Below are 25981 nucleotides of genomic sequence, written 5' to 3' on the forward strand. Positions count from 1 at the left end.
CGTATAATGGTTCTGGTCGCTCCGGTATCCACCAACAACGTATGCTTTTTACCATTTATGTCTCCATCTACATATACACTATCTTCACGACATTTCAAAGAAGCTATTAGTATGAGAGGGTCTTTGGAAAAGTTTTGGGTCGAAGCTGCCCCCCTAAGGCTGACCCGTTCTAGTTTTCCTGATGGTGAGTTTCTTGATTTGCGTCGTACCTAGGGTGCTTACAGGAGCTTCGTACGTGTCCTATTTCGCCACAATTCCAGCATCTGATGGTCTTCGTTTTCTTGTATGTCATGCTTTTCATCATATTAACGAGCTGGTCAAGTTTATCTTCATCTCCTTCCTCTTTTACAGTCCTAACTTTACTGTACCCGCCAGAGGCCTGCGTAGCTGACTCGTATTCGAGGGCGGCGGATAGGACATCAACCAGCGTCTTGTGACGAGCTAATCGTAGTGTTCTCTGCATTTCATGATCACGAAGACCATCAATAAACGTTTGAACGGCCAATTTTTCCATCATGTCTTCGGGAGCTGTTGGATAAGCATATCGTACTAATCTGGCAATATCTACCTCATATTCTTGAAGAGCCTCATCTTTCTTCTGTCTACGATTTTTAAGCTGTGACTGATATACATGCTCCAAATGTTCGTGGCCATATCGCATATTTAACCTCTTCTTCAGTTGTTCGAAATCATCGGTCTCCTCTACGGCTATGGTCTGAAGCACATCTAAGGCATCTCCTCGAAGAGCGATAGTCAGGTTTACAGCCTTTTCTTTTTCAGACCATCCATTTGCTCTTGCGGCTGATTCGAACTGTTTCATGTAGTTGTTCCATGATGATTTTCCGTCGAAAGTTGGGACTTTAACATGAATAGAACCTCCACTTCCTTCAAATTTCGGCCGTGTCTCCAACTTAAATTTCGTCTCGTCTTCTTTTATCTCCACTGTAATCGGATTGTTACCTCTCTCTGCTGTCCCTGTTTCTTCCATCTTCCTTTCCATCTCTTTAATCTTTTCTTCGAAGGCCAACTTATCGGCAGCAACTTGGTTTTTTAGCGAAGACACTCTATCGTCAAGAGCAGATATTTCAGAAGTGACTTTAGAGATGTTAGCAGAAACTTTGCTTTCCAGAGAAGAAATCTCGTTAGAAACTTTGCTTTCTAAAGAAGCGATGTCGCCGGATACTTTGTTCTCCAATGATGCGATGTCGCCGGAAACTTTGGCTACATCAGAAGACACTTTCGAAATATCGTCGGAAACTTTGTTCTCTAATGATGCGATGTCGCCGGAAACTTTGGCTACATCAGAAGAAACTTTCGAAATATCGTCAGAAACTTTGTTCTCCAATTTCGAAATCGACGAGATGACAGCATCATGTTTGTCTTCAAATATATAAGTCTCTGGATCTAGTCCTTCTTCTAGCAAAGCGTTCTTTAGTCGTTGGACTAACTCAGCCTTTTTTCCGGTGGAAGATAATTCTCTGTCTTCAAGATGTCTTCTTAAATTAGTCACTGTCAGCTCATAAATCGTAGCCATTTTCACAATTTATTTTATATTCACTTGTATTATTATTATAAGTCTAATTTATGTTCGATCTCACTCTGACACCATTTGTTGTGAATTTATTAAACGGTTCAATATTTATAACACTTACGGATTTAATTTATTTCTTTATTTATATTAACTTATCTGACAATTTATTATATCCGTACGTACAAATTCGCGAGCGCGGGTCTTGAGTATTAACTGCCCTCCATATAAAAATGTTGTATTTATATACGAAATCCTGATATACTAGAACAGCATCGAAAGATCGAGAAGCTTAGCCGGCTCATTCACCATAATTTTGGTTCTAGACTTCCACCGAAATTTCTACAATAAAACAGAATAATTAGTCATAAAAGTTAGGCCAGTATATTTATCGTAACAGTATTTACAGTTCGTCGAAGATTAAATGAATTTGGTTTGCAAAGTTGCAGATCAGAAACTGGACTCAAATTACTTCCACGACACAGAGTAGCTAGACTACAATTTTCCAGGGAACATTTACTTTGGAATTTAGGAAAATAAAGTACTGTTGCTTTTACGGATGAGTCGAGATACTGTCTTTACTCATCAGATGGGAGAGAACAAGTATGGCATCGAACTGGAGAGAGATTTGCGGAGTGTGCTTTTAGTCCCCGCGTTAGCCCTGGAGGAGGTTCGGTAATGGTATGGGCAGGAATATCCCGAGAGGCGCACACTGAATTGATATTTATTGAGGGTTGGTTGACTGCATACCGGTATATTGAGGAAATTTTAGTGAATCATGTAGTACTTTTTTTCAATATATCGGCGATGATTTTCTATTAATGTAAGATAATGCACGACCCCACTCTGCAATGTGTGTCACGCAATATTTAGAGGAAGTTGGTATTAATAAAATGAACTCGCCAGCGAGTTCGCCAGATCTGAACCCAATAGAGTACGTTTGGGAGATGCTTGGTAGAAATATTAGAGGTCGCGAAGTCGCACCAGCCTTAATTAACGAATTTCGCTTGGCTTTAGAAGAGGAGTGGCAAAACATCCGGGAAGATGATATTCGCAACCTCACAGACAGCTTGAGCTGACATGTACAGGCAGTTATAGAGACTAGGAGAGGCAATACAAAGTATTAAATGAATGCAAAAGATAATGGTAACAATAGGAAAAGTCGTAAATTGTGGATGGCAAAGTCATTTCGCTCTTAAAAAAAAACTTATCCATATTTTTACATGAAACAAAAAACCAAATACTTAGAAGACATGTTTGCAACCGAAAAACAAGATTTTACGAAAATACGCTGACGTAATAATTCAGACGAAGTTTCAAAGTTAGGATAAAAAAACACCTTTCGATTAACCCCGTATAATAAGTTAAATACAAAATTGTATTTAAAAACTCACTATACTAAATTAAAATATATAAATTTTTACACAGTGTGCTAAAAAAATCATTAAAATAGAGCTCAAAATAAAAAATTGAAATACTTTGAATTTGACCAAAATTTTCTCCATTGCGTTTTTTTTGCATCTGAGTGTAGAATCAACCGATTTATCGAAAAATAATCTAAAATGCACTGAATAGTGTAATAACGTATTTTTTATAAATCTTTATTAATAGTACAAAAATAAATATATGCAAACCTCATATTTTTGGTGCCTTTATAACATCCCAGTTTATCAAAAAAGCCATAACACATTACACAAGCATTAATATTAAATATTGCATGAATATCTAATACGTACCTGATCCCGGTTTTTTCCTCTTCCTGGATCTTACAGGGGGATATTGTATAGGACGATTATGGTGAATCTTTCGAAAAGTCACAACTAGCATGCCAAAAACAAAACAAACATAAAACAAAAATGCAAAACAATAAGATATTCAAAATGCAGAAAAAAATTTGTTTGTGTTACGCGAAGATTTTTTATTAACGATTTGAAAGTTCTTTTTTTATCAGTTTTTATTGTTGTATTACCATGTACTTGTCTTTTTTTCGTCATTAATTTTAAAGATTAAATTATTTGTTAACGTATTCAATGTTTTCAGATTTCATGTTGGTCGCCATCAGTGTTAGTTGTCCTTCATTGTCCTCTATTCGACTGTCTTAATGTCTGGACGGATACCAGTCGAAAGAACAAGCTGGTTTTAGAAAGGGATTCAGCATATGTGACCATTTACTAAGTATAAAAATACTTATTGAACGAGCAAATGAATACCACATTCCTCTATAGCGTTCATAGATTTCGAAAAAGCTTTCGACAGTGTCGAACATTGGGCAGTGAAAAGTTCTTTGATTAACAGCAGAATTGACCACAGATATACGGAACTTATAGCCAATATATATATATATATATATATATATATATATATATATATATATATATATATATATATATATATATATATATATATATATATATATATATATATATATATATATATATATATATATATAAGGAGGCCAAAACAAAGTCTATAAAGGAACAAAATCAATACAAATAAAGAGGCGTGAGACACAATATCACCGAAACTTTTCAATCAGGCTCTGGAAGATATTTTTAAAAGATTAGAATGGGAAGAAAAAAGTATAAAAATTTGAGAACAACGCTTGACCCATCTAAGGTACGCTGATGACATCGCATTGATAACCGATAAAAAAAAGAATTATTTGAAATAATGAAAGAACTAGACGTACAAGCTGGAAAGATAGGCCTTAATATGAATTACAGCAAGACCAAAATCATAACAAATACAAAAAATGAAGACATCACAATGAGGATCGGACAAGATGAAATAGAACAAGTTCAAGATTACATATATCTGGGTCAAACTATAAAACTTAACAAAGAAAACCAAACAGCAGAGATAAAAAGACGAGTTAGACTGGCATGCGCGCCATTTGGCAAACTAAGCTACATTCTTAAAAACAAAAGATAACCACAGGAACTTAAGACCAAAGTATATAATCAATGCGTACTCCCTGTTCTCACTTATGGTTCCCAAACGTGGACATTTACAAAAGCAAACATGGACAAAATCATAAAAACCCAAAGAGCAATGGAAAGACAAATGTTGCATGTAAGACTAATGGATAAAAAGAAAAACGAGTGGATATGAGAGACAACAAAAGTGAGGGATGTTAGACAAGAAGTTGCAAAATTGAAATGGAGATTTGCCGGACACGATATAAGACAAAAAGAAGACCGCTAGAATAAAATTCTTATAAGTTGAAGACCATGGGAATATAAACGAAGCAGAGGAAGGCCCCAAATGAGATGGGCAGATGATATCAAGAAGCACGTGGGCTCTAGGTGGATGACTATAACGACAGACAGAGAAGAATTGAAAAGGATTGGGGAGGCCTATGCCCAAAGATAAACCGAAGAAGGCTAATTATATAGATTAGATAGAATGTCTGTATCTACAAAAGAGCCCAAAAGACTCAGTCATATACAGGGTGTTCGTTCATATAGGATCTAAAACTATTATGTGTGCTAGAATAATTTTTCATAATCGAACTGTTCCCGTTTTTGTGGAAAGCACTTTGAATTAATATCAATATATTGATCGAATCTTAAAAGCTGTTGTCCTCAAGATCTTCTTACAGAGAAAAGGATCCTATTGCCTCAAAACAAAATTGATAAGTATTAAATTTTAAGCATGCCAATGCCGTGTCAAGCTGTAATTAATGCTGCTGGAGGAAACATAGATTATTAAACCCATTTGTTGTTGGATTTTTATGTTTTATATTGAATTTATGTTAAAATTAAATTCATGTACTTCTTAACATTTCTTTATTTATTTCATCGTAGCGAATTCATATTACACTGAAATTAAGATAAATTCATTGCTGATTAATTGGACATTATAACGCTATGTAACTTTTTAAAATCAAACCAAAATTTATGTAGATATGAAAAAAAACTTTGTGTTCCTTAAACATTTTTGATTTGTTTATTATAATAAAATATTCAGTTGATGCGGGGTTATGGATGTCGAAAAAAATACTAAACACGAATAGCGACTGGGATGCCTGATGTCATAAAAAGACATATATACAAAGATTTTATATATAAATAGACCCTGTAGATATTGTGAAGTCAAGTTTTCTTTATAGTTCACAGTTACTTAAACATTTCCAATTTTAAAGCCATCCCAGAAACACAAACAAATTTTCCATCTGCCTCCAAAATAAACCTTACCTCCACTAGCACTTTCTTTTATCCCACTAGGAATTCTCTCCCGTCCTCTAGCCATGCCTAAAAAATCCGCTATCCTCTCCAATCTAGCGTAAATTTTCGATTTGTTTCGCTTATATTTAGAATACTTCGAGAAGTTTCTCAAAGTCGATACGGATGTTGTTTTGTAGGGGGTGATTCGAGGGGTTAGTTGACTGATACTGACGTTATTCATTTTGTTAATGTGTATTAAGACGCCCGGTTGGAGCGGCCATTTTGATTGGTCGGTGGAGTCAGGAGAATGACCTTCGGGACTGCAGTTTAAGAGACGATGTAGTAAAATTTTAAGCAATATATATATATATATATATATATATATATATTTATATATATATATATATATATATATATATATATATATATATATATATATATATATTTATATATATGTATAATATACAGGATGCGTCACACTAAATGTTTTTTTGTTAGAGCTAAATTATAGATATATAAAAATGTTATAACGAACCCGATGTATATCAAAGACGTCTAAAATATTAGATATACAGTGTCACCCATTTAGATTGGCAACACCTCTATAAAATTTGAAGTTGTTAACCGATTTTAACCAATTTTTTTTTAATGTTATGTAATAAAAGGTCTATTGCGGGACAAAATATGAAATATTTAGTTAAATTTTCAGGGCCGTCTACGATACTTTTTCTTCGTCGAAAATAAAAAATTTGTATAGTGATATTTTTATTAAAAAAATTTCTACGCCACTGGATTTAGAGTAGCTTCAAATAACTATGAGAAAAATTTCATTAAGATATATTTATTAATAACAAACTTATGACAACTTAAAATTTTAAAACTCACTAAGAAAAAAACACTCTGTATTAACAGAAACATGGAAACATAATTTTAGTTTAAATCCTAGTTGCCTCTACTAATCCACCACCTACAAAAAAAATTTGTATTTGAAAATAGTGATGACACTGTATATTGTATAGCTTCATGTCAAAGATATTAAATTATTTAAAAATGACACTATAAAAGAAAAACTTTCACATAGGGGAAGCCGGGGCAAAATGAGCACCGGGGCATGATGAACAATTCCTTAAATTTAGAAAATTCCCAATGCAGTTTGGCAACACCTCTCTAGCATAATGTAAAAGGCGCGTGCCCGTAACAGGCAACTCAGTTTAGACGAATCAACCGTTCGCTGCGGTCGTTATTTGTAATAGATATCTCTTTGTACACATGATATAATTTTGTATGATATTGTTTAGTATACTACGGCAATCAGTGATTAGTTTTTAAAATTGTTACAGCTCTACGATCAAAAGGTGAGTTTAGTTATTACATTAATGTAACTTAAATCAAAAGAATTGTTGTGGTTTCTTTTAAGGAGGCAAAAATAGTTAAATATGAAGCGTGGGGCATAATGAGCGGGGCAAAATGAGCAATAATAGGGTGCCCATAATGCCCCTGTCCGTATTGCCCTTCGTTATCAAGCTGTTAGATACACTCTTAAACCAACGTTTGTTTCTATTTCAGTTAGGCAAATATGGTGCGTAATTATATAAAACAGACCAACAGACAATCTTGGACAGAGAATGGAATGGCACAAGCAATTGATGCTGTTATAAATCGAAACATGGAGTGTCAAACTACTGCTACAAATTATGCTGTTCCTCGTGCTACTTTACAACGTCGCATACGTAAATACCAAGCCAATCAAGACATGTCTTGTGCCGTTAAAAAAGGGATGGGATTCTTCAAACCGGTATTTACACCAGAGCAGGAATTGGAGTTGGTTGGCTATATTCAAGATATGGAAAATCGCCTTTTTGGGCTTACATCAAGAGACCTTCGAAAAGTTGCATATCAGTTAGCAGAACAAAACGAAATTTCCCATAACTTTAATCATACCACCAAAATGGCGGGAGAAGATTGGTTGTCTGCTTTCCTTAAAAGGCATGATGTTCTATCTTTGAGAAAACCAGAGGCAACTTCTGCAGCATGCGCTATGGGGTTTAACAAAATTTCAGTAAATAGGTTCTTTGAACTTCTTACTACGACTATTGAGAAATACCAGATAACGGCAGATCGATTATTTAATGTTGATGAGACTGGCATAACCACTGTTGCCAAAAGTCTCAATAAAATTATCGCAACCAAAGGGAAAAAGCAAGTTGGGTCTTTGTCGTCCGCAGAGAGAGAAAAGATGCTTACTGTGGAAATATGTATGGGTGCAGATGGTTCATTCATGCCTCCACTTTTTATTTTTCCAAGGAAACGAATGAAGCTGGAACTGTTAGATGGCGCACCACCAGGGTCTTGGGCTGAGTGTAATGATTCAGGCTGGATGCAAGGTAATTTGTTTGTTAAATGGTTTAAAAAATTCGTAGCATGGTCAAGAGCTTCAAAAGAAAATATTGTGATGTTATTGTTAGATGGCCATTTTACGCACACAAAAAATTTAAAACTTATTGACCTTGCAAGACAGCATGGTGTAGTTCTGTTGTGTTTTCCACCTCATTGTACCCATAAACTCCAGCCACTAGATGTAAGCTTTATGAAACCATTAAGTGTCTTATTACGCTGACGAAATAAAAAATTGGTTAAGGTTGAATCCAGGTCGAGTAGTTACTCACTACCAAGTGACTGAACTTTTTGGAAAGGCGTTTATTCGAGCGGGAACAATGTCAATAGCTATAAATGGTTTTAAAGCTACCGGGATATGGCCACCTAACCCAAATATTTTTGTGGATGCTGATTTTGTGGCAGCGGATACTACAAATATAGAACAGTCGCAAAATGCTGGAATTATGGAGCCTCGGCAGAACACGCCACCTTCACAAAGCATAAGGCACTCTCCACAACCTGGACCGTCAAACAGATCACCTTCTTCAGACTTACCTTCCCAAAAAATAAGGCACTCCCCACAGCCTGGGATGTCAAACAGATTGCCTTTTCACGATTTACCTTATCAAAACGATAAGCCAACTAAATTTGTGTTTGCTTCTCCACAGCAAATTTTACCCATTCCAAAGACTACAAAGAAACAAAGGCAGAGAAGAAATCGGGAAAAGACAGCTATTTTAACAGAATCGCCCTACAAGAACGAGCTCATGAAGTCAACTCAAATTAAAGAGGCTAGAAATTCTAACGCTGAATCTAAAAAACGAAAAGTGTTTAAGAATGATGAGGATGAAAAAGAAAACAAAACAGAAAACGTAAACACAAAAAAAGAAGCCAAAAGGTCTAAAACCAATGTGAAAAAACAAAAAACTGTTGAAGATGACTCGGAAAGTGACGTTTCCGATGTAGATTGTCTATACTGTGGATACTCATACTTGCAATCAACTGAAGGGTGGGTAAGTTGTTGTGTATGCGAAAAATGGGCTCATTGCGCTTGTGCTGGAGAAGAGGACGATGACGATGAGTGTAAATATATTTGTGAACAGTGCCAGAAATAAGCAAAACTTTTCTTAAATGCTGTGCTCATTGGGCCCCATACCCGGGGCATAATGGTTTTTTGTTAACTTAACATTTTTTATTATTTTTTTTATTGTTAAGTGAGTTTTAGGTTAAAATTGTATTTTGTAATAAAAAATAATAAATATGTAACTATATAGAACTAAAATAATTTCCATATTACCACGAACAAGATCAAAATTACCCAATGTCCTTAGGGTGCTCATTATGCCCCGGCTTCCCCTACCATTTACTTTTCGATTATTTTCGAAAACGAATCCGAAGCGCTTTAAATCTTACCATTTTTCTCAATAAAAATGTAAATATTTTGAAAATTGTTAAATTTAGACCTATAAAACCTTATACAAATTCTTTATATTTTAAAAAAATACTTTTTTTTATTAATTCGTAATTCCACAAAATTTTACTGAAGTGTTTATTTCGCAGGATCGTTTGAGGTATCTGTAAATGGAACATTAGTTCATTCAAAACTTTCAACCTTAAGGTCGAGGCATATTATCATGCACGTTGCGTTTCCAGCACGTAGCGTTTAGTTACCGAAAAATATAATTTAAATGGTTTTAAATATGAACAATTCACAGTGTCCGGAACGTATCGTATCAGACACCTAACGGTTCCGTTCAGTATATTCGAAAACAATATTTTACGGATGCCGACGGCTACGGAAAAAGTCGAAACCTGTTGGTACGGATAATGTGAATTAGGGGTCCGTCGTTTTCTCCTCGTTGTTTATTTAGGTATTTGTTTGATTTAGATACAGAATATTTAAAATATTTAACAGAATATTTAGAATATCGAAAAAAATAATTTTCGAGGCTATTTTGTCATTTATGCATGTGTTTCTATTGCTTTGTGACAATTAATCACGGAAGTGATAAATAATTAGGACTTTTGCACGGAAGTGATACCTCTTCTTTTTTAAAAATATACTTTGGTTTGATATGTATGGCTTCGTTAAATGTAGTATTTTGTTTTTTAACTAAAGGTGTAATTAAATTTAAAATATATTTAAACTGAATCCTATTCATTCTAAAATATCCATAATATTTTTCATCGTCATTAATTAATTCTTTGTATAAAGTCACTTCCTTTTTCCTTCCTCCTAGCATTGGATGTACTTTAAATCTTCTTTTTACTACAGTTTTTCCTTCTTCATCGTTAAGTAGAAGATGCAATTGCACATAATTTTTGTTCAGAAAAGAGAGATCATAATATTCACTGAACCAAACGGAAACGTTCTGTGTATGAAAATATGAACGTGCAGTCCGATTGCTGGACTGGAAACGCTACGTGCCGGAAACTATACGTGCATGATAATATGCCGCGACCTTTAGCCTATTCAGATTATGATGATCTCTCAAAAATAGTGCATGATGTTCAAGATGGCAATTTTGTACGAGCTCTATGTAAACAACAGCCAATTACCAAGATGCTCTATCTCTTAATTCATAGAAAAGAATGATTTATATGTTTTAAAAAATATATTCAAAAAGCTTCAATACATACGGTGTTCCATTAAGAAAAACACAACTTTCTTGTACCGACTAACTCTATATAATTAAAAATAATTTTAAATTAAAGACTTATTTGACATCAGTTTCGTTATAAACATTTTTATATTCTTCATAATTTTTACCCCTAATAAAAGAAAGCTAGAGGTTTGGCGCACCCTGTATATTGACGGCAAAACTAATGCAAAATATAACCCAAACCAACGAAAACTACTATAAAAGTACCGAATGTTTTAAGATTATTGAATTATTTACAATGAAAATTTGAATTAGACAATAGAGATACTAGGTAGATAAGGATGTAATTGTTGTTGAAGAAATGCATAATCTTTCAGATTTATTATTATTATATATTTAATATTTATCCAATTAAGCAGTAGATATCGGAATCATTACTTTTCATCCTATTGTGACATTTTGTTTGAAGATCTGCTCTCTTCTTTTGCTTCATCCACATCTATATACATACATATATACAGAATACGGCAGATTAACGGCCAATGAAAAGTATCTCGAGAAGTACAAGTAACTGAATCATGAAAATTCTAATGAAGAGGTTTTAAACAGTGACCTATTTATTTTTTTATTAAGACACCCTGTATATTTTTTTATTTTAGATATATTCACGTTGTTCTGAACATTTTTTGTTAGTACTTCCCTATACCTATTGTGCCGCTGTTTATCTGCCGCACCCTACTATATATATATACAAATATTTCTAAAAACAAAGAGAAGTTGATTCACAAATTATCGGCAATTTTCAACAAATACCTACCGAATTCGTAAACGCTGTAGACGCAACTGAACATGATAATTCGATTCCGAATACCACCATCCACTATTAAATTTCGATTTGGTTCATTCAATGTCGTAGATATAACTGCCAACGTTACAACCTACATAAAATGATACGAATCCTCATGCCCTAGGGATAAGAAACATCTCGCACAACGTTAAACCCATCAACAAGACAACAAAGAAGTAAAGCTACAACGTTCAACATGCAGTAGAATACAGGTTGTCCCGACGCTTTAATACACAATAGTACATACAATAAGGAAAACTATTAGTATAAAATTATTAAGCTCTATCTAGAGTTCCGGTATGGCATACAAATTTGTTAATATGCCCATTTTCTTCCATTTTTTGGGCATTTCCTTTGAAATTTTTTATGTAGCCTTCTCATTATATTCATACTCCATAAATGCTTAAAATTTTATCTCACATACATTAACTGAACAGCGCATATTAAAGTTTTTTTAGTAGGTACGTTAAGTAACTTGGATCTAAGTAATGATTTGTTGTCATTCAGATAAGCTTTGTAAATTCTATTTTTTGTCCCAAGTATATATATATATATATATATATATATATATATATATATATATATATATATATATATATATATATATATATATATATATATATATATATATATATATATATATATAAAGTAAATGTCGAATAAAGTAACAACAATTTACCCATACAAATTACCATCATTTTTCTACTTGTTTCGTAGACTCCAGATGAGACATCGATAAAGTAAATTCAGAGTTGCTAAAGCTATATCTCACACTAAGTAACAAAGTACATCCAGCTCTGTGAAATATCTTTGACAAAATCACAAACTTTCGATCGGAGAATCTTTGACAAAATCACAAACTTTCGATCGGAGACAGATGCTGATCTCACCAAGAAAAAACCAATCAAAAAGTTTGAGAAATTGATACTACAACAACGACCAAAGAATAAGGAACTACCAACAGAATTTAGTAATTTAGTCTACAATTTCTCAAATCTTACTTTGGAAAAAGCTACAAATAGTGTCCTTTCCAAAGGGTTCAATTTTGCTATTGCACCGAGAAGGATTCCCGTCGAAAATATCATTAGCAAAATGGAAACTACTATGACTAAACTACCATCAGAAACAGCTGAGATTATTCGACAAGATGTATCACAAATATTAAGAACAGCAAAAACTTTGAAAAAGAATTTAACTTAGGAAGAAAAGAAAGTCTTGCAGAATATACAAAAAAAAAACAAAGACATTATCGTACTTTCAGCTGACAAGGGCAACTCTACAGTGGTAATGAACATTGAAGACTACGACACAAAAATAAAGAACATTCTAAACGATAGTGCAAAATACAAGCGTCAAACATAAAGAAAGAACAACAGTTCCAGCTCATTTCACGAGAAAAGTCGTCAAGATGTCCAAAACTTAACGATTTACCCAAAGTACATAAGGCAGAGCTACTATTACGACCAATAGTCAGCTCTATCGGATCAACGTTACAATCATTGGCAAAATTTCTGGCTGACCAGCTACAATCATATGCGGAGGAAGCGAATTCTTACGTCAAGAACGCAAGCCACTTTGTCGACCGTTTAAAGGACGTTATTCTTGAACCTGAACACTTATTAGTGAGCTTTGCTGTAATCTCATTATTCACCAATGTCCCAGTAGAATTATACGTAGAAAATATCCAATACCACAGGATACACTAAACTTAACGGCGCATTGCTTAAACAACACCTATTTCATCTACAAGGACCAGAGGTACAAACAAGTCGAAGGAGCACCGATGGGTTCACCACTGTCACCCGTAATAGCCAACCTTTTTATGCAAGATGTGGAATCGAATCCAATAGGAACAGCAGATCATAAACCCAAACTGTGGCTTAGGTATGTTGACGAGACATTTATTATCTGGATACATGGAGAAGAGAAACTTGAATTCCTACAACACATTAATAATATCCATCAAAAAATACAGTTTACCATGGAACGGGAGAATAACCAACAACTTCAATTCCTAGCTGTATTAGTTATTAAGAAAAAAGACGGAAGCATAGGACATACAGTATACAGAAAACTAACCCATATTGACAGGTACTTACACGCAGACTCACACCATCATCCTACACAATTAAATTCGACAATAAAAACCTCAATAACAAGATCTGAGAAACTGGCAGATAAGGACCGTAAGAACGAAGAAATGTACAAAGTCAAAATAGTTCTAACAAGAAATGGCTTCTCCATGTTTACGATTGAAAAGGCACAGAAATCTCGAAACAAAAGCAAAGATCCAGAAAAAGAAAAAAAAAAAACCAGTTGAAAAACTATCCTGCCCCATATAAAGGATACGATAGACAAAATCAGCAGAGTGCTAAGAAAAAACAAAATAGAGACTATTTTTAACACCGACAGAAAAATCGCAACCATATTACCATCGGCAAAAACAAAAGAAAGTTACATATGACTTTTGTAGATCTTAAGAAGGCATATGACACAGTCCCGCTAAATAAACTATGGGAAGTCCTGGGCACATCAAACATACATCAAACATTGGTTAGTGCTCTCAAAGATCTATATTATGGTTCAAACTCCCAAATGAAATTCGGAAACCTCTTAGCTGAAAAATTTGCAGTTACTAAGGGTCTCAGACAAGGATGTTGTATCTCTCCGACTCTATTTAAGATTTATATCTCTGCAGCTCTGAAACAATGGAAAAGGAAAGTCAAAGGAAAGGGTATACAATTAAACGATCAGGATTACATATATACTTTAGAATTTGCAGATGATCAGGTGGTGATCTCAAATGAAAAAGTGGCATGGAATACATGCGTAGAAAACTAATTGAAAAATACCAGAAATGGGGATTAAATATCAATTTAGAAAAGACAAAATACCTCTCAATTGGAGCTGAAGCAGAACAACTCGATATCGATGACAATCAAAAAATAAATCCATGCAACGAATATAAATACCTGAGCGTCATCTTTGACCGTAGTGGAAAAGACGAACGAGAAATAGAACATCGAATTGTACAAGCACGAAGAGCTATAGCATGTTTGAACGGAATTCTATGGAGTAAAGAAATATCAAAGAAAAGAAAATGAAACATCTATGAGACAATGGTTAAAACTAGCCTACTTTATGTAGCTGAGACATGGAGAATAACCGAAAAATATAAGAAAAAAGTCGAAGCCACGGAAATGGATGCCATCAGAAGATCGATGAGAATATCAAGAGCCGACAGAATACAGAATGAAGTGATAAAACAACAAATGGGTATAGAGGGCACTATAGTTGAGGATATTGAGAGAAAACAGCTCATATGGTATGGGCATGTGAGCCGAATGGGGGACGAAAGATTGCCTAAAAAAACGATGATGTGGCAACCCCCAGAGAAGAGGAAACGAGGAAGACCACCACAGAGCTGGAACCTGGGAGTTAGGAAAGCGATTAGCGCTCGAAATCTGGACGAAAACCTAACTCAAGACAGAATACAGTGGCGTTTGGGAGTCGGACAACGTCGTAAGACGTTATAAAAAAACCGAATATATATATATATATATATATATATATATATATATATAAACAAAAGTTGCATTGAAAAATCAAGGTGTATACAGAATTCCGTGTGAGGACTGCGATAAATCGTACATCGGACAGACTAATCGAAGGATACAAGTTAGACGCGAAGAACATCGAAACGCCATCGAAAGAAAAGAGAAGACTTCATCCCTAGCACTACATGCCATAAACACAGGACACAAAATTAACTTAAATGGAACAACAATGCTAGCCAACATCGAAAATAAGGCAAAACGTGCAATCAGGGAAGCCATCGAAATCGAAAAACATCCAAAAAATTTAAATACCAGAGATGATGCCCAAAGAATCGGATCTACCCGCATACGGGTACAATATCTCTTCCATCAACAGCAATATTTCGATTTAGCAGCGGATTAGTCATTATTTGCGCCTTGTTCATATTAATCTTTAGTTCGACCTCCAAGGAAGCCTAATATAATTTTTCAAACATTATTATTGCATCATCCATACGATACGGAAAAGTACAGGGCAAAAGATCAGTAGAAAGACGCCAGAACTCGTGGCTGAAAGACCTGAGGAGATGGTTCGACCGCTCATCCGCAGAGATCTTTCGCGCAGCAGTTTCCAAAACTACAATTGCCATTTGGATCGCCAACTTTCGAAAGGAGACGGCGCAATGAGAAGAAGAAGATCCATACGATCGGCTATAAGGACGATGTCATCAGGAAATCTCAAATGACTGAACTTCTCTCCATTTATGTTGATACCATGCTTGTTTAGATGTGCCTTCTTACAAGTATGTTCTAAAAGCGTCATGTATAGTGCCGCGACTAACGCCCATTTAACTGACAATCGAACACTATTTAACTGCTACAAAATAATATTTATTGAATATAAAATTTCTACGAAAATCAAACGCTACCTTCTGTTTTATTATATCAGGTAATGCGGATCAGCCCATTCAAGCCGCTCTAGAAGAATGGGCAAACTTACCCCAAGAACAAGTTGACGATTTGATTAGAAGCATTCCCCGTCGGATTAAAGCTTGTGTTATAGATAGAGGCGGCAACACTGCCTATTAAAATGAACAACAAGACTGTATCTTTCTTTAGTCAACCATTGCAATGTTTTCATTTGTTCGTATTTTTTTGCGTTTTTGTTAATTTCAAGCATTTGTAACATTTGTTGATTTTTTTTTGATAGTAATTAAACTGGTTTAGTATAAAATTCATTTTCCATTAAAAAAAAATTAGTAATTCGGAACACAATCGGAAATATTGGATGATTCCATATACGTTTGGTTGTGTGTATTTAAAACAAACGAATAACAAATACATAATGAGTTCAGGCTTGTATAAAAGATATAATATATTTCTTCTTCTTATATTGCACTAAAAGCACTAACATAGTTTTTATTCTAGAAAGCTCTAAATACGATTGTATAAACAATATTTAATCAGTCATTACTTACAGTTAATGATGTTTTATTATAAAAATATTTGAAATATTAATGAATTATTAATTTAAACTGATATTAAATTGAAATAAAAAATGATTTAGTGAGGAATCAGTATCAACACCGTAAAACTATTAGGATTAAAGTTATTAAATTAAAAGGTAAACTATTTCTTAAGTTTTCATTATTACAATTTTTGTGAATTACTTTTTAGTTCCATCACCTTGGCAGATTAAAGCTTGGGACAACCTGTACATCTAATGGGAGGCAAAGTATAAAATAGTTTGTAGTTATGTATGAATTGAAGTACCTTGGTTTCCTAGATAAGTTAACCTGCCGCAGGGCACTAAAGGCAAGCCAAGTACGTCAGGACTTTGCGTGCACAGAAACCTGAGAAGGGCAGTAATAATGTTAGTAGTGAATCTAGTCAACAAATACCACAAGATATTAATACAAGAAATTTCGTGAGGGCTGTTTAGTCACCTTGTTATGGCAGTTCACTTATAAGTCCTTAAGATGCTTTATAATTGAAGACGAGAGGTACATATTGGTGACGCAACTTAGCTAATTTGCTACGTCATTGCAATATTGCCAAATTTCGTTAATAAGGGAATTATAAAATATATCATAGTTTTAGAAAAGTATAATTATGGATGAATAATTATGAATAAATTCAAGAATCGGCAACTTTAAGGACAAATCCCAAAACAGATCGATTTTTATTTTTAAATTATGATTTTTTGGCATATATATGATGTTCCAAAGGAGAAAGACGGTCACATATTTCGCGAAATTTACATCGGATCGAAAAACGTAAAATAATATGTTCAATATTTTTCAAAAATCTATCGAGTGACATCAAATACGACCCCTAGTCCCACCACTGTGAGTAGGTTGGTTTACATATTTTTTGATGAGAAATTCAAAGCTGCAATAAAACATGGGGGTTCTCATTATAAAGTTCCACGCCGCTCCACCCACAGGAGATGGGGCTAGAGGTCATGTTTAGTGTCGTTTGATAGAGTTTTGAAAAATATTGACAACGTGTTTTTCAGTTTTTCCATCCAATGTAAATTTCGCATAGATATTCGACCGTCCGCTTCTTTTCGCATAGTCTGTCTATGTCCTACTAATCGATTGATTGTGGATCTATATTATCGATCTTCTTGAATATTGAGGTCAATTGGCGATCTAGATCATCCTAAATGATTTCTTAAAATGTATTAAATTAAATGAGAAGTAAAGAAGTCCCTAATTTTGCCTAGTAATAAAACACTTGAAGATTGACATAATACATAAATGCTGAGAACTAAAAATAACTAAAAAGAATATTATATACAGAGTATTTACTTAAGTTATTTGAAAGGCAGCATATGGGAAACTTTTGTATTATTAAATTTACGAAAAAAAGTTATATTTAATAAAAAGTTCTGCATGTTCTCAAATCTAAAATACAATAATCAGATAATAACTTTTTTTTAATCTTATATAAGATATGTCAAAAAAGATAAATTTTATTCAAGAGTGGAATGCCTTTATATTACAATATCGCAGATTGTTATTGTTGTTTGGAATTAAAAATCACGTTGAAATATGTAGTTGTCTTAATTTGTAATATCTTTTTTATTTATCAAATTATTTTTACAATGACAACTAAATTTAACTTTTATCGTATTTAATAAATTGATGTATCACAAGTAGGGGTTTGCAATTTAAACTTTCTTGGTTGTGGTTAGTGGAGCCTAGGGGTGAGTTCTCTTTTATGTCATTTTAGTTCCCGCTCACTATTCTAGAAACGGTTTCAAGCATTTTTCGATATCAGCTTTTGTTCGTGAGATATAGCCCATTGTAAGTTTTAAAATTGACACACTGTATAAATATTTGATAGTGACATTCAAAACATCAGTTTTATTTAGCGAAATGATAGATGTGGGTCCAAATTATAAAACTTATAGCGAAGCTGCAGAAATTTTTAATAACCGACACCCAAATAAAAATCTCTGGATCTCTGAAAAATTCTGGAGATGTAAGCAATTTCAGCAACAAACGGCAACAACGGGTTACCAATGATGGCATGGAATTTGAAAATAATAATTTTAGCAATCGAACATCCTAAAAAATCCTTGCTAAAGAGGTCAGCTTCGATGCCAAATCCTATAACAAAAATACAGTTTCAAAAATTAAAACAAGAGCAAGTTGTATCCATACAAGTCCCAATTTATTCATACGTTAAGACCAGGAGATAATGAAAAACGATTTGAATTCTATTGTAGTATCTAAGGAATGTTAGAAGATTCATTTTTAACAAGACATATTCTTTTTTTTCGATGAAGCAACATTTACATCAAATGAAATAGTCCCTAGCCAAAACTGCCAGTGGAGTGATAACACATTATAAGTTGTTTAAACGGAAAAGTTATACATTGGTTTTCTGAAATTTTTTGGCATCCCTAGTCTCCAGATTTGACGCCACTTGATTTTGCTTGTGGGGGGTTACCTAAAGGAAAAGGTGTATCTTCAAAGGCCATTTCAGATATTGCCCATATGAAAATAGACATTAAATAATGTGTTTAGAGTATTACTTCGGCTATGGTTAGAAGGGTATAAGCACAAGACAGACAATAACTAATCGAAAGGCTATCAACTGTTTAATATTCAAGATATTTTAAATAAATTTTACTTTGTTAATATTTATTTAATATTTTATACACGAAACGGAAAGATAAATATAAAATACCGAAATAGAAGGATGCAATCGCATATTATTGAAACAGTTTTTATTTCCAAACCACAATTTTCGATATCGAGAAATATTAAGGCTGTTTTATCGGTGCATCAAAACCTAGGGACAGTGTTTTCTCTGTTATTTACTAACAAAATGTCTTGAAATTTGGACACGTTATTCTAAATTATGTTGCCTTTAAACTGATGGTTTTACTTTTTTTATTTTTTTGAAACTTCTGTTGAAAAATTGGAATATACTGTTTAACGTTCTATTATAACCAAACTTTTTACGCCCATCACTCGAAAGAGTTTTTTTTTCTGTAATCGTTGATTTTTGTTTCACCTTTCTGTGTCCAGTAATAGTCGAGAAAAGGTACTTTACTCTTCAGTAAAATTCATATTTTTGACATGCCTTCTATAATTTTGTCAAAATTTGATATCTGATAGTGCATCTTGCGTTTTAAACAATCCATATATTTTTATGAAGAATAACTTTTTTTGATAAAATTAATAAACAAAATAAAAATCGACCTGTTTCGTACTTTGTCTCCAAAGTCACACATTCTGAAAAAAAAAAAAGAATTTATTCCACAATTTTGCCCCTCACTGTATAAATACTATCAATTAATAAATTATTTCTTTAAAAATATTAAACAATTATAAGTAAGGATCTTATATCTTAAGATATTTTATATCATATTTTTATTGTGTAGGAATGGACAGAACCAATATTATATACCTACTACTTTTCATTAGATTGGTTTATTCATTGGATTTGTATACTGTATTTAGCATTATGAATACAATTATTCAAACTACAGTTCACTTAAAAATATTCATTAAAAGAGGTGTCGGAAACAGCAAGGGACGTCGATTTTTGATATTTTAATCTTATAGCCTAAGATCCCACTACAGGATTATTAAGTTCACAACGTAGTTAATCAAACTCAGATTTGTACACACATTTAAATTAGGAGAATACAAAGATAATAGGTTGCCAGTCAACAAGTGGCCGCAAATATTTTTAATTCATTAATACTAATTAGTTTTTAACAAATATTTTATTTCTTCATTTATGTTTTAAATATAATACGCTGCTTATGACGTGTATGCAAGTTTTTTATATCAAATTAAAGCTAATTGTTTTCTTAATATGGTAATATAAGTTTGCACAAGAAAAAATGGTCGAAACTTAGGGTTGCCAGCTGTTACAAACGCAAGGTATCAAAGATAAAATAAAAGACAGCTAGCTCTCAGTTGTCGTTGGAAGTGTCAGTTGTGTGAGATTTTAAAGGTGCGTCGATAGATATATAATAATATACATAATATCACTTATAAAGCCAGTGTCGTTGCGCCCTAACTCTATTTTAATTTATTTGCTAAAATTGTTTATTAGGCAACCTTATATTATCATATTAAGAAAAAAATAGCTATAATTTTATATAAAAACAGGCATATATGTCACGAGCAACGAATTTTATTTAAAAAAATAGATGAACGAAATAAAATGTTGGTAAAAAACTAAATCCAATTAATTAAATTAAAAATATTTGCGGCACTTTTTGACTAGAAACCTATTATCAATGTTTTTTGCTAATTTTAAATGTATGTAAAAATGTGAGTTTGATGAACTACGTTATGACGTAGTGATCCTGCAGTGAGATCTTGTATTATTCTATTAATAAATGTTAAGTGATCACATTAAACATGATGGTAAATCCCTTCATGAGCCTTTAATAGAAGAGAAAGATTAAGGGTACATCAGTTTTACTAATATATATATTTTCTTGAATATATTTCCACTGCAGCTTTTTAAGATTAATAGAAAAAATCTATTGAAACTATTAAAAATGAAATTAAATAAAAAAAAGTTAAGTTTTCTTCAAATTTTAGTGAAATAAGAAATGCAGAAGAAGTTATTTAATTATAATATACTTCAATTTCATAATAAGCTATTTTATGGCTTTGCTCAGATATTAAAATATATGAACCAACATAAAGTTACAACTTTAACAAATTTTTCAGTTTTCTTTCAAATTACTGCAGCATTTACATCTTCTAATAAAGTTACCTAATATACTAACTCTATCTCCCTGACGCTATTCAATCTGATTCTAGAAGCTAGAAGCAGTAGTAGGAAAAGTAAACATGGTAAACAAAAACATTATCACAAATCAGTTTCAACTAATAGCATGTGCTGATGACCTAATTATTATAGCAAAGACAAAGATCTTCTTCTCATTGCGCCGTCTCCTTTCGAAGGTTGGCGATCCAAATAGCAATTGTAGTTATGGAAACTGCTGCGCGAAAGATCTCTGCGGATGAGCGGTCGAACCATCTCCTCAGGTCCTTCAGCCACGAGTTCTGGCGTCTTCCTACTGATCTTTTGCCCTGTATTTTTTCTTCCAGTATAACTTGAAGTAATTCATATCTTTCGCCTCTCAACACATGACACAAGTATTGCATTTGCCTCTCTTTGATTATTCTTAGTAATTCTTTTTGTTTACACGTGCGAAGAAGTACCTCAACATTAGTAACTCTTTGTACCCATGGAATCCTCAACATTCGTCTGTATATATACATCTCAAAGGCATCTATTCTTTTTTCTATTTCAGAGTCCATTGTTCAACTTTTACAGTCATACAGTTCTTCTTCTTCTTCTGGTTCTTATCCGTTTCGGATGTTGGAAATCATACAGTAAGACAGAAAAAACGTAACATCTGATGATTCGGATTCTAAGCTGTAGACTAAGGTCTGATCTTGTAAAAAATGTTTTCATGCTCATCAATGTTTTCCTTGCTTGTTCGATTCTTGATAGGATTTCTTTTTTTGGATTACACTGACTATTGATATTTGTTGAAAGACAAAGATGACATAAAAGTATTTGAAAAATTGGACTCCACTATGACAAAACAAGAAGATATGCAGTCACGAGAGCAGCCATAACATACAGTACGCTAAAAAGTATAAAAAGAGGAATATCCTATATCACCCCAGACTGTATTTTGAAAACGTTCAGGCATTAATAGATAATCCTCAGAGATTGCAAGGCTTAATGACGATGAAAAGTTGTAGCGTGAACAAAATAGTAAAGCACAATAATATTATCTTTGATCTTAACACCACTGGGAAGTCTATATCCAATAATTCTATTTAAAAAATATCCAGCGAATCCTTGCAGATGAATATACAGGCGAACCTTTCCCAAATATCTTTAAATCAGAGATTTTTAAGGTAATAAAACCAAGTAAACAAGGAATTGCAGCCGGACTACATGAAATATACATGGAAGTAATAAAACTGCTAAATGACGAGAATATGGATGCACTAGAAAAAATATTGAACAGCTTTTATTAGACCGGCGAAATACCGCTTGACTTGATGCAGTCTACCTTTGTATCTATTTCGATGAAACCCAAGGAAAACAGTTGTGATCAATAACGAATGATTAGTGTATTAAGTTAGGTCCTAAAACTGTTCTTGAGGATAGTAGGTATAACAATTTATAACAGACGTAAAATATATATAAAGTCTACTCAGTTTGAATTCAAGCAAGGCTCAGCAGTCTTCAGGTTGACTGTCTTGCTTCTAAAATACACAGATCAGTGCAAAGAGTTATTCTATGAGCTATACTTCTGCCGATTACCAGAAGTCGTTCGAATGGGTCAAAGATGAAGAGCTAATAAAATTACTACAAGATATAATACTAGACCACAATGAGAATTATTAATCACCTATAAGGGTTGCGTTTTGTCTCCCCTACTTATCAATTTTTATTCTTAAGCAATTTTTGAAAGAGTATTGGAAGATACTGAAGATGGCATAAAGATTAATGGACAGGATCTAACTAACCTTCGCTAGGTCGATGAGGCAGTCATAGTAGCTCGATTATACAGCCAACGCTGAAGTACTACACCAAACAAGGAGAGAAAGAGAATTGCTGCAACTAGTGATGTGAAGGCAAGCAGCCTACCTGGGTCACATATTTAGCAATTCCAAATACCAATTTTTAAAATTAATTATGAAGGAGAAAATTTAGGGAGAAAGAGGCATTGGGAGAAGAAAATACTCGTGATTTAATAATATATAAGGAAATGGACAAAACTTAGACGCCTATGTTGTTTTCAGAGCAGCACAAGATCGAAATTCAGTAAATAAATAAGGCACATTAAACAAAAAGAAGAAGAAGAATATGATTATGATAATGATGAATATATTACTCATCAGGATAAATCAGTCTATGATACTTAAATTTGGGCGTGATACCATTAAAGCGTATAAACAACATAACCAACCGATAAAATGATTTTATTAAAGTAGTAGAGTATAAGTGAGTGAGTGAGTGAGATAGAGTGAGTTTATAGGTGAGTAGGCATAAGAAAAATTGTTTAGCAATATAGACCATATATAACACACACTCTTTCTCTTTCCAATGGCTTTACGGCCCAAATCGAGCCTTAGCTTGCTCCAAACTATGCCTCCAACCTTGCGGATCCCGCGCCGATCTTCTCCAGGTTCTCACGTATTGCAAATTTTGTGCGTCCGCTGCCACTTCATCCCCCCACCTTTTCCGCGACCTTCATTTTGGTCTTGTGACTTTTGGTCACTACATGACCAGCCTATCGAAGTCTGAGATCGGTGCCTCTTTGAACAGTTGGTAGTGTTCATGGTTGTACCTGATCTCCATACTTGATTTTCGTTAATAGGTCCAAATATCTTCGTTAGGATTTTCGTTCGAAGACATCCAGCTTTCGTTTTATGTCTTCTGTCATCACCCATGTCTCGCATCCAGAGTATACTACTGGTCTGATAATAGTTATGTAGACCCTGATTTTCGATCTCCAGTGTGTGTTTTTGGAGCGGAACATATGGGCGAGTGAAAAGTAAGCTTTGTTTTCCTTTACTATTCTTCTGGTAATTCAACTGTGCGTCTGTTTCCCCTAGCTCTTGCCTGTGTTATTTTTTTTTTCTTTTGAATATTTATTTCTAGTCCAGTGTCTCCTCTGCCCCTGTTTTTAATTGTAAATATATTTCTGCCGCCTCTTCTATTCTGTAAAAGATAATGCTAATGTCATCGGCATTAGTGGCAATCTATTGAAGACTATTGAAAAGTTCTCAGTAAGCTCATTTTGTACTCTGACAGTTGCTGTTGACGAGTCCATTGTTGCTTTCACTAGTCAGATGTATTTTTGGGGGATGTTAAAGCTATGCAATATTTGTTATAACTTTTGTCTATTAATTGGATCGTAGGCCTGTTTGTTATCTATGAATATGTTGTGGACGTAAATCTCATATTTCCACGATTTGTTTAGAATTTGTTTCACTGTGAATAGATAATCAGTTGTAGATCTTCCTTGTCAGAATCCGGTGTATTATTCCTTGACAATATTTTTGGTTAATTGTTGGAGTCGCTTATTTAGTACGTAAGTAAAAACTTTGTACGCTGAGTACAAGACGGTTATACCGCGATAATTTTCGCATTTCAGTTTATCCCCTTTTTTATAGATTGGGCATATAATCCCGGTTTTCCAGTCGGTAGTGGAAAATTTAGTTACATATTAAACTGAATGATTCACCAAATAAGTTATTTTTGTAACTTTATTAGGAGACGTAAAATCCGAAACAATATTTCGAACAGACTTCTCTAAACTTTTTTTTACACAATGCATCTACACTTTATAAAATATTGTGTGCAAATCTATGTATCACACCTTTCAATGTATTCACTAGATTGTGACTTATGTACACTACACAGCCTGAAGACTAGTACAAATATGTATGTATAAATATGTTGAAAGAAAAATATTTCTAGTGAAGTGCATAATGGGGTGTGATTGGTTCTTGTTTGTGCAAAACAATTATGTACAAAGGTTTTAAAACGAATTGTAGAACTAAGCCATAACATCAGGCAACGTTTTCTTACCTCATCGAGAGATCTCTCCTTACAACTAGATTAGTGTGGACTAAGTTTAGCATAAAGGTATGGTGACTGCAAGATATCTAATAAAATCAGTAATATTGCATCCTTTAATATTACGAAATGCTTCTATAACTGATTTTGTATAAAGCTATAGCAGTCACACTTGCTACAGTATATTCAACCAACTTACACCTCTAACTGGTGAACGGAATTCGCAGAAAAACTTTCGTTGTAGTAAAAGGCACGGAAAACTGCACTGGTATTCTCTATAGTGTTTAACACTTTGCTAAATTTTAGGTATAAAATAAATATATGTGTCATTAAGCCGTCGATCATAGTTTTGCATATTTACATTTACATTTTTTTTAATAAACAGTATTTTTGCATAATGTTATTTACCGTAAATTTCTTTCACATACTTGTTTAATAATTTTTTTTTGAAACAAATGCTACCGTGCTAAGGATAATTTATATTTAAAGCAGATATAAAAAGTACTAAAACATCCCTTTTCATAATTTTTGTTAAAAAATCCTTCGGAGTAAACTAGAACATTTTGTCAATTTAAATAGTGGTGGTTAGATTGACCATATGTCTGTTAGAGTGTACCGTTTTTGAGACATCTGCGATTACGAGTTAAAGTTAGGGTTTTGGTAAATATATTTCTTTTTATTTTCAAATGGAAATACTTGTACTAAAAATAAAATAATTGTGGAAAACATTTTAATTTGTTTATGTACGGTTTCCAACTACTTCTAAACTTTTCATCAAAGATAATTAAATTCTATTACTAATGATCATTAGGCTAATTTGCTCAATG

General features: G+C 33.4%; 1 protein-coding gene across 1 annotated transcript in view; it reads right to left on the reverse strand.

Annotated features, from left to right (window-relative positions):
• Positions 1 to 25981, reverse strand: part of nrm (neuromusculin) — a 671433-nt gene that overhangs the window by 12100 nt on the left and 633352 nt on the right. Inside the window, exons 18-19 of the mRNA XM_072544107.1 lie at positions 5725 to 6014; positions 3265 to 3348 (exon numbers count right to left, since the gene is read on the reverse strand). Coding sequence (XP_072400208.1) covers positions 3265 to 3348; positions 5725 to 6014 — 374 coding nt within the window. The remainder of the gene's footprint in view (positions 1 to 3264; positions 3349 to 5724; positions 6015 to 25981) is intronic.

This window comes from Diabrotica undecimpunctata, chromosome 9 (assembly GCF_040954645.1).
Source record: "Diabrotica undecimpunctata isolate CICGRU chromosome 9, icDiaUnde3, whole genome shotgun sequence".
Taxonomy (NCBI): Eukaryota; Metazoa; Arthropoda; class Insecta; order Coleoptera; family Chrysomelidae; genus Diabrotica; species Diabrotica undecimpunctata.